This window comes from Garra rufa, chromosome 4 (assembly GCF_049309525.1).
Source record: "Garra rufa chromosome 4, GarRuf1.0, whole genome shotgun sequence".
In the NCBI taxonomy this organism is placed as follows: Eukaryota; Metazoa; Chordata; class Actinopteri; order Cypriniformes; family Cyprinidae; genus Garra; species Garra rufa.
This window is the reverse complement of record NC_133364.1, coordinates 8,352,996-8,362,995: the sequence shown is the minus strand read 5'-3', so window position 1 is coordinate 8,362,995 and position 10,000 is coordinate 8,352,996. Positions and strand designations below refer to the sequence as shown.

At 37.1% G+C, this 10,000-nt stretch overlaps 1 protein-coding gene across 1 annotated transcript in view; it reads left to right on the top strand.

The window, feature by feature from the left end:
- dock4b (dedicator of cytokinesis 4b) overlaps positions 1 to 10,000 on the top strand; it is a 79,414-nt gene that overhangs the window by 43,109 nt on the left and 26,305 nt on the right. The window contains exons 21-27 of the mRNA XM_073838501.1: positions 1 to 53; positions 135 to 283; positions 1,824 to 1,909; positions 2,154 to 2,259; positions 2,374 to 2,515; positions 6,292 to 6,458; positions 9,497 to 9,583. The exon at positions 1 to 53 is cut by the window's left edge and continues 41 nt beyond it. Coding sequence (XP_073694602.1) covers positions 1 to 53; positions 135 to 283; positions 1,824 to 1,909; positions 2,154 to 2,259; positions 2,374 to 2,515; positions 6,292 to 6,458; positions 9,497 to 9,583 — 790 coding nt within the window. The remainder of the gene's footprint in view (positions 54 to 134; positions 284 to 1,823; positions 1,910 to 2,153; positions 2,260 to 2,373; positions 2,516 to 6,291; positions 6,459 to 9,496; positions 9,584 to 10,000) is intronic.

The window sequence follows — 10,000 nt, the reverse complement described above, 5'->3', positions numbered from 1 at the left end:
CCGCTACATTCACAAGCTGTACGACCTGCATCTGAAAGCGCAGAATTACACAGGTATTTAAGCATGACTTGAACCAGACGTAGTTTGAAGATACGTTTAACAGATATATTTTGATGAAGTGTTTATGTGTGCAGAGGCCTCATATACACTTCTGCTGTACGATGAGCTCCTGGAATGGTCTGAAAGGCCCTTGCGTGAGTTTCTGAGTTACCCGATGCAGAGCGAGTGGCAGAGGAAGGAGTATCTGCATCTTACCATCATCCAGAACTTTGACCGTGGAAAGGTTTGAGTTTTTGGACATCTTTCCTATTTTTTGTGTCATGTTTCTTTCATTTGCCATCACGTGACTGCTTTCAGACCGCTATTAAATGATCAGTATGTGATTGTTTTTTGAGTAGCTGTCCTTCAGAAGTAAATGGCATTTATATAATCAGTAACCTCAATCACCTAATCACTTGATGCAAATGAAAATCAGTGCGTTTGTTGTCTGCTCTCCTCATGGCTGGAGACATCTGTTTAGTTGGTAAATTTAGGAAGTAATGAAATGCTTCCTCTATATGCATTGGATATTTGACAAATGTCATAAATGATTTATTAGGATAATATAAAATATTGTGAATACAAGAAAAACATCACGTCTTGACATTTATTAGTACAATACAAATTAATATGTAGTACATTTTCAACTAAAGATTTCAAAGATTTTAGATAAAAGCAGTTTATATTTTGCTACATTTTTTTTTCAATCATTAAAACTAAATTTGTAGCAGTTTTTTTTTTCAATGTCAAGATTGCCAAGGTAAGTATATTATAATTTTGTACCAAAATTTAAACTGCATTTTATTTTATGTTATTTTATTTTTAAATTTTAGATAATAAAGCAGTTTATATTGGCAACAAGAATAAATTAATATAAATATATTTGTAGCAAAATATAAGCACCATTTTATTTTATATTATTTTATTTTAAGATTTTAGAAGCAGTTTATATTTGCTACAGATTATTTAGATTAATGATTAAAATTAAAAATGTGAATTAAAACAAATATGTAGCAACAACAAGATTGGCAAGATAAATTAATATAAATATATGTGTAGCAAAATATAAGAAGCAATTTATTGTATTTATTTTATATTTTATTTTAAACTTCTAAGATTTTGGATAATAAAGCAGTTTAAAGAAAAAAGTTGATTTATATTAATTTATATTTTTAATTTCATTCATTAAAACAAAATATATAAATTTCTTTTTCAACAACAAGATTGCCAAGAGATTTCATTTTATTTTGTTTTTTTTAAGAATTTAAATAATAAAAAGAAGTTTATATTTTGCTACAAAATGTATTTATACATTTTATATTAAATTATTTATTTTTATTTTATTAATTAAAAGTAAATATGTAGCAGTTTTTTATCTGCATCAAGATTGCCAAGATAATTTAATATACATATGTATTTTTAGGAAAAAATAAACTGCATTTTATATTTTATTTTATGTTATTTTAGATCATAAAAAGCAGTTTATATTATATAAAATATTTTAAATATAAGTTTTAATATAAATTTATATAAAAATATTTATATTTAATTTATATTAAAACGGTGTTTTATTTTATTTTACTTTATTTTTTATTTTTTCATCAGATAGTGAAGTAAGAGCGGCCAACAAATTTCCTCATACCATGTTTTGCCTTTGATCCCTCCAAATCTTTGCTTATTTCACCATGTCCTTGGTTTTCAAAGTTTTGACGCTGCTCTAGTGGCTTCTACTGGTAAGTAATGAAAGTGCATGTGAATTAAAATACCTTTTTCTTCCCCCTCAGTGTTGGGAGAACGGCATCATCCTGTGCAGAGAGTTAGCGGACCAATACGAATCATACTATGATTACAGAAACCTCAGCAAAATGAGGGGTAGGTTAAAGCTCTTTATGTAATATGACAGTTGTTTGCATTTAGCCAGTTCTTCACAGAATCACATCAGGAAAAACAGAGTCATTTACATAAGTTTGCCTACAATTGCAATAGATATCAACCCCTTGTGTTTACAATGTATATATCAACCCTTGAATGTGTACATAATGTGTAATATAGCCCCTTCAACTGAAAAACTGTATTAACTGTATTTTCTCCTGATCATATGACTGCAAATCACAGATGATGGAAGCTTCGTTTTATGATAAAATAATGGACCAACAGCGTTTAGAGCCGGAGTTCTTCCGAGTGGGCTTCTACGGCAAGAAATTCCCCTTCTTTCTACGTGTAAGTATCATCCTAGCTTCCTGCAGCATATCCAGATGTCACTGTCAGTATCTCTGAAGTCCACTTGGTGTCAGTATTAACCAGAACGTGTGTATATGTGTGTGTGTCGTACAGAATAAGGAGTTTGTGTGCCGTGGTCATGACTACGAGCGTCTGGAGGCGTTCCAGCAGCGCATGCTCAATGAGTTCCCTCATGCCATCGCAATGCAACACGCCAACCAGCCTGACCAGACCATCTACCAGGCTGAAGCCCAATGTATCCTCCAGACATCTCTTTTCTTTCCTGAACACACACACATTGCACCCCTGAGAGTCTTATACTTGCGCATTTATTTTTTTTGAAGAGTTGTTCTCTTGCATTGTCCTAGTTTAACTCATGCCAGTTTGCCCTAACTAGCTGATTTACCAATTTTACTCTTAGCCTCACAAATGCATTACTATCAGTGTTGTTTTTGACAACCATCTTAGATTTAGTCTTAGTCTTTTGGACTAAAATGCTTCTTAGTTTTAGTCAAATTTTAGTCACTTCTAAATGTGATAGTTTTAGTCCAATTTTAGTCGACGAAAAGTCAAAAAGGTTTTAGTCTAGTTTTAGTCGACGAAAAGTCAAAAAGGTTTTAGTTTAGTTTTAGTCAAAAAAAGGGAAAAAAGTAGTCTTTTAACAAATTAATGTAGGTCAGTAAGTATTTTGCTGTTGGGTAGTGTCACTTATAAGTTCTGAAAATAGCAGATCTATAGTTCAACACAATGTGAGCTTCCGGATCGACTATTTTCACCAATAATTACAATAATGAAGGAATGTTTTAGAACATAAAAGACAAACAAGGATGGAATGCTAAAACGGCTTGCCATACTAGTATGGCAAAGAGTATTTAATGCTAAAACGGCTTGCCATAGCGGCATATACGTTTTAAGTTTTGATTGGCATGCACAATAAGCGGAAATGTCATGCATTTAAAACGTCTGACGGACCACCCACTAACATTTTCGTCTATTCTCATCTCGTCAACGAAAACTCACACACGTCTCGTCATGTTTTAGTCATCAACGAGCCATTTTTATCTCGTCATCGTCTCGTTATCGTCATGAAAAAAAGTGGCGTCAACGAAATGATTTCGTCATCGTCATTGTTGACGAAAACAACACTGATTACTATTGAGCATACTTAGATATTTGAATTAAAGCTGCAAGCAGTGTTGAAAGGGCCTTTGCATCTGGGCTCGCCACCACCCGGTGGCTTTAGGAAAACGGTGAACGCAATATGCATTTAAAGTGGTAAATATAGGAGGAATGTGTCAAAGTCATTTATATGTGCCAAACTTCCTGCTGCCAGCTAGTGGCGCTATGGCTATAACTGGATATTGGCATGTAGATGCCTTTAAGACAGGACTTCAAAACATATGAAGTTTGGCACAGATTGAACATAGTATGTTTGAGTGAGTCTAAAATATGACGCTATGATTATAACCGAATATTGGCCTTTAGATGTCTTCGGGCCAGGGCTCTTACCAAATATGTGAAGTCTAGTGCAGATTACACATTGTTTAAGCTATAAAACAAAACTTTTCCTGCAGGTGGCACTATGAGTGTAACAGTATGTTGGCCTATATATGTGTTAAGGTCAGGACTAGGGTTACCACTTTTAATACCCAAAAATAAGGGACGCATTCGGGGTTGGGGGGTCATCAAAAAAATGCTGCAGTAAAAAGGTTTCATATGAGTTGTGAGTCAAATAATATGGGACGTCCTGAATAAGAACTGATCATTGTTTTTTTCTACTTTTTAGAAATGGGGTCTATATACCCTGTTAAAATGTAATAATGTCCCATATCTCAAAAATGCTGCAGTAAAAAGGTTTCATATGAGTTTTGCATATAATATGGGCCGTCCTGAATAAGAACTGATCATTGTTTTGTTTTTTCTACTTATTAGACTCTAAAGTCTAATAATGTCCCATTTCTCAGAAAAGAACCGTCAAGTACACCAATAAATAAAACGGATATTAAAGCAGAAATGCAAATAAATAAGTAAGTAAAAATTCACGAGCACTTTGTAGTATTATCTCTCAGTCCTGGGCGTCTAAATGAAAAGCGCTCTGCAAGCGCGTTCTCTCTGTGTTGTTTCTGAAACTACCGTAATCACTGTAATATGCGCGCACACTTAAAATCAATCGCGGCTGGCTTGACCGTGTTTTTCTGAACCGCGGCTGGCTTTACCGCAGTGATTATTTGCATGAGACGCTGCTTTAAAAAAATTATAAAAAATACGGGACAAAACCCGTCCCGTATTGATTCAAAACGGGACGCGCAATTTCATTCTCAAATACGGGACGATTCCGTATTTTAAGGGACGGGTGGCAACCCTAGTCAGGACTAGTTAAACGTAACGTTTGGGGTAGATCAGAGGTATAACTACTTCCTTTGAAATGGTGAGACATCAAACTTTGTCAGGCCGCCACAGACATGCCCTTTGAAGTTGAAAACTTCACAATTTAACATGGCAAAGGCCTTCATAGACTGACTAAATATAATGCTGATGTCATTAAATCCCTAGGAGGAGTTCATTTCAGCATAAAACATGCCACTTCCTGTTGCCAGCAAGTGGCACTATAACTGAATATGGGCACGGGCATGTGTTCAGGACAGGACTCTTATAAAACGTAAATTTGGTGCAGATCGGATATTGTATAACTGAATTATAACAACTTCCCGTTTCGTGGTGAAACATCAAAGTTTGTCAGGCCACCGTGGACATGCCCTTTAACTAAAACTGAAAATCTAAGCAATTTAGTTTTCCAAAGGGCTTTAGATTACACTGACCAAATTTTGTGTTGATCTGATTAAATCCCTAGGAGGAGTATGTTTAAATACAATGTCTGAAAATGGCAAAAACGGCACAAATCTTGCTGAGAAAATTCTAAATAGCAGACTTCCTGTTGGGCCAGCAGGTGGTGCTATGACTATAACTGAATATGGACATGGGCATGTGTTCAGGACAGGACTCTTATAAAACGTGAAGTTGAGGCAGATCGAACATTGTATGCGTGAATTATAACAACTTTGTGTTTCATGGTGAAACATCACAGTTTGTCAGGCTGCCACAGACCCCCATGCCCTTCAACGAAAACTCATGGTCTTCACAATTTAATGTCACAAAGGGCTTTGGATTACACTTACCGAATTTGGTGTTGATCTGATTAAATCCCTAGGAGGATTATGTTTAAATACAATGCCTGAGAATGGCACAAAACTTGCAGAAAAAAAAAAAATCTAAATAACAGGCTTCCTGATGGGTTTCGGACTTCATACCAGGGGACTTTTTTGTAGGTATTTGTGTGTTATATGTGTCTACTGAATTTCGTGCGTGTGTATTAACTTGGCATTTGGATGTACGTGTGACACCCTACCTTAGCGTAAAATCCCAGTAGCCACTTTTCTATACCCAAATCAGATTTTCTGTATGCGCTATACATTGTCAGTGCACAGTATGAGATGTGTGAAGGCCTTGCTACAGCAAGGTTTTTCAGAACAAGCACAAGGCCAGAGCTGCCCAGCTTTAAATACACATCCGTATGGCTAAAAATCAATCCCCTCCCTCTCAGAACGCACATCAGGCGTGAAGACAGTGGGTCGCAGGAGAGCGTTCGTTCAATTGATGAGACGTGTACCTGGAGGCCAGGCGCACAGTGTATATGTGACGTCCTCTTCAGCACAATTAGAGTGGACAGGGCCGGTCAAACTACATGAGCACAGCGTTTTGTTATCCAAGCCGGCGATTAATCATTGGCCTTCCTGGACGTCTGCCCTGCTCGATTCATATTTATGTGCTGATGAGACCACACGTCTGTGAGCCACAAGATGTTGGTTATTTAAACATTTGCGGAGGATGATTTCCAACTGTACTGTCTGCATTTGGACTGGGAGTGAAGCAGGAGATACCAAAGCAGAATCTGTTATTGATTTCCTACTTTTGTAAAGGTATAGATGATATAATATAAATATATTGCATGTTCCTTAACGAACCTTCATGTAGATCTGCAAATCTATGCTGTCACACCAATCCCAGACAGCCAGGACGTCCTGCAGCGTGACGGTGTCCCAGACAATATCAAGAGTTTCTATAAGGTCAACCACATTTGGAGGTTTCGCTACGACCGGCCGTTTCACAAGGGTACCAAAGACAAAGAAAATGAGTTTAAGGTGAGCTAATGGATGCAGTTTACTCTTGAATGGATCATTCAGCCAGAAATTGAAGTTCTGTCATCATTTATTCCCCTTTATATCGTTCAAAACCTCACTGTTTTTCTGCTTTGAAACACAACCTTCTGTGTTTTTCAAAGGTGTTTTGAAGAATAACAATTTCTGTTATGAAGAGCATCTAAGCTTAGATGCAAAACCAACATAAAAGCTAAGGCTGCAAAGATAAATCAATGCATCACAAATTGAGAAATGATTCTGCATTCATTACGATTTTTGCATCGATTCAATTTTGAATCGATTCTGAGCTTAGTTTTTAACAGCAGATGGCACTGCGTGCTTTAGAAACAGCCACATTCTGCTTGCTTCCAATTCCTTACACACACCTGAATTAAAATAATCATTCATAAAGTTCAAAAGGTTGAAGCACATTACAAGGGTGTTCACAGTTGGCTGTGTTAACATTAGTCTCATATTATAAAAGTTGTATGATAGGTTTGTGTGATTAACAGATCTCTGGTTTGCTATGAATTGCAGCATACGTGTTGTTGAATCAATATTTGAACAAATCAGAATGATCTTAGAGGCCTGTTTTGGGTACTGGATCAATTATTAACAGTTGCTTTATACCAAAATGAATACAACTTCCTAAGAAAGAAAATATTGAATGATTTGCTTACAAATCTGACATGGCTAATTTCAGTGTAATTTGGTGATTAACAGTGAGAGAATAAAATCCAGAAAAATGCATTTAAAAAAAAGTTACTAATTGATTTGCATTTAAATGAGTGAAATAAGTATTTGACCCCTTTCGCAAAACATGACTTAGTACTTTGTGGCAAAACCCTCATTGGCAATCACAGAGGTCAGATGTTTCTTGTAGATGGCCACCAGGTCATCTGCACACATCTCAGGAGGGGTTTTGTCCCACTCCTCTTTGCAGATCCTTAAGAACCTTAAGTCTTTAAGGTTTCAAGGCTGATGTTTGGCAACTCTAACCTACAGATTTTTTATGAACCGTCTAGGCCTCTCCAGGACCTTAATGTGCTTTTTGAGCCACTCCTTTGTTGCCTTGGCCGTGTGTTGTGGGTCATTGTCATGCTGGAATACCCATCCATGACCCCTTTTTTCAATGAGGGAAGGAGGTTCTCACCCAAGATTTGACATGGCCCAGCCCCCTTAGCAGAAAAATACCCCCAAAGCATAATGTTTCCACCTCCATGTTTGATGGTGTTCTTGAGTTGATGCCAAAGAGCTCAATTTTGGTCTCATCTGACCACAACACTTTCACCCAGCTCTCCTCTGAATCATTCAGATGCTCATTGGGCCTCCTGTCTTAAACAGGAGTACCTTGCAGGCATAGTGCGTTACCAGATGTTTTCTGGGTGACTATGGTCCCAACTGCCTTGAAATCATTGACAAGATCCTCCTGTGTAGTTCTGAGCTGATTCCTCACTGTTCTCATGATAATTGAAACTCCACAAGGTGAGCTCTTGAATGGAGCTCCAGACTGAGGGAGATTGACAGTTATTTTGTGTTTCTTCCATTTGCGAAAAATCACACCAACTGTTGTCACCTTCTCACCAAGCTGCTTGGCGATGGTCTTGTAGCCCATTCCAGCCTTGTGTAGGTCTACAATCTTGTCCCTGACATCCTTACACAGCTCTTTGGTCTTGGCCATGGTGGAGAGTTTAGATTCTGATTGTTTGATTGCTTCTGTGGGCAGGTGTCTTTTATACAGGTAACAAGCTGAGATTAGAAGCACTTCCTTTAATAGAGAAGTGTAAAAGACACCTGGGAGCCAGAAATCTTGCTGATTGATAGGGGATCAAATACTTATTTCACTTATTAAAATGCAAATCAATTTATAATTTTTTTTTTTTAATGTGTTTTTCTGGATTTTTGTTTAGTTGTAATTCTGTCTCTCACTGTTAAAATAAACCTACCACTAAAATTAAAGATGATTTCTTTGTCAGTGGGCAAACATACGAAATCAGCAGGGGATCAAATAATTATTTTCCCACTTTAATTTAGTGCACAAGTCATATGGTCTGCCTTTATAGTGCCTAAACGTACATTTTGAAGCTTGAAGGCTCCATGTTAATCGTAAATGTATGGGCCAAAACTGACCAGTAAATTCTTCAAAATGCATAGATGAAAGAAATGCGGGTGAGTAAATAATGTGTGAGTTTTTCATTTTAGGTTTTTTTCATTCCATCTTTTGATGTCTTTTTTTTTCTCATCCCCTGCATTTCACTCTTCCTCTTTTCTCTTGTGTATTCATTCCTTCACTTCCAGCGTCTGGCGGCTAGTGTGTATGTGTGTGTGGAGCTCAGGTGTTCTCTCACATGCTGCATTATTCACAGCCTCGGTCCAGAGAGGCTAATTAAAGTTTTAGGGGCTGAGAGACGCGCTCCTTCCAAATATCATTTCCCTTCCCCTCTCACTCAATATATCCAGCATAGACAATCACAGCCTCTGCATGGATTCGATCCACCGCGGGGTTAGATTTCCCCGACCTCCGGTGGTTACCGTGTTTGAAATAAACTGTTTAGCCTGCCAGATATTATATTTTCAGAGACACCGGGGGTACCCACCACCCCGGTCCACTTACCGCCCAGTAATAATGTCTGAAAATCTCATTTAGAGGTAAACTTCGGCTGAGACGGTATCCAGATGATACGATTATATTGGACTGAGGTGGTTTTGAATATCACAATCAAACGTCTGAAGTTCTTACAGCGCTTCCTCCGTTATACCTGCGCCAGCTCAGGTTAATTCTCAGGCTGTGCTGGATGGGAAGTGAATTTATGAATGTGAAATTTAATATGTGGAGCAGTGTGGCTTGATAAGCGGGCGGTGTTGCTGAGAATGAACAGTTTAAAGTGTAGATTAAATGATATGTATTATACATAACGGAGGAGGAAAGTCACTCGTTCATTGAATATGTTGTAACCGCTTTGCCTTATGGGATCTCTTGGACTTTCTCTGACGGCTTGAACTCTGATGTGTGTCAATGAACATTTGCTTTTGAATTTCAGAGCCTGTGGGTAGAAAGAACAACGCTAACGCTTGTTCAGAGTCTCCCAGGCATCTCACGCTGGTTTGAAGTGGAGAGGAGAGAGCTGGTAAGTAGATCTCCCATGAAACGTTTCCTTTTGTATGATTCTCACACCCACCACATTAGGGTCAGAAACAAATGCAGAGGTGAATGCTAAGCCAATGCATTTTCAGTGTGTGGTCTTGTAGTATGTTTTTATTGTGTTTACACAGAAAATTGTTTGATATTTGCATTAATATTCACACTTTTAACTTAGTTATAAATGGCATGATTTGGTAGGTCACTAAAGAGACTCTTTATTATGGCATTTATTTTGTAGTAAAATTATGTTTTAATCACAATACCTTTCAAATGTTTAGGCAATATTTTTGTTTATTTTAATTGATTACAAAAACAGTAATATTATGAATTAATATAATTGATTTTTTTAAATATATCATAAAAATTAATTGATTCCATTCCATAATTGTTTTGTTACTTAATA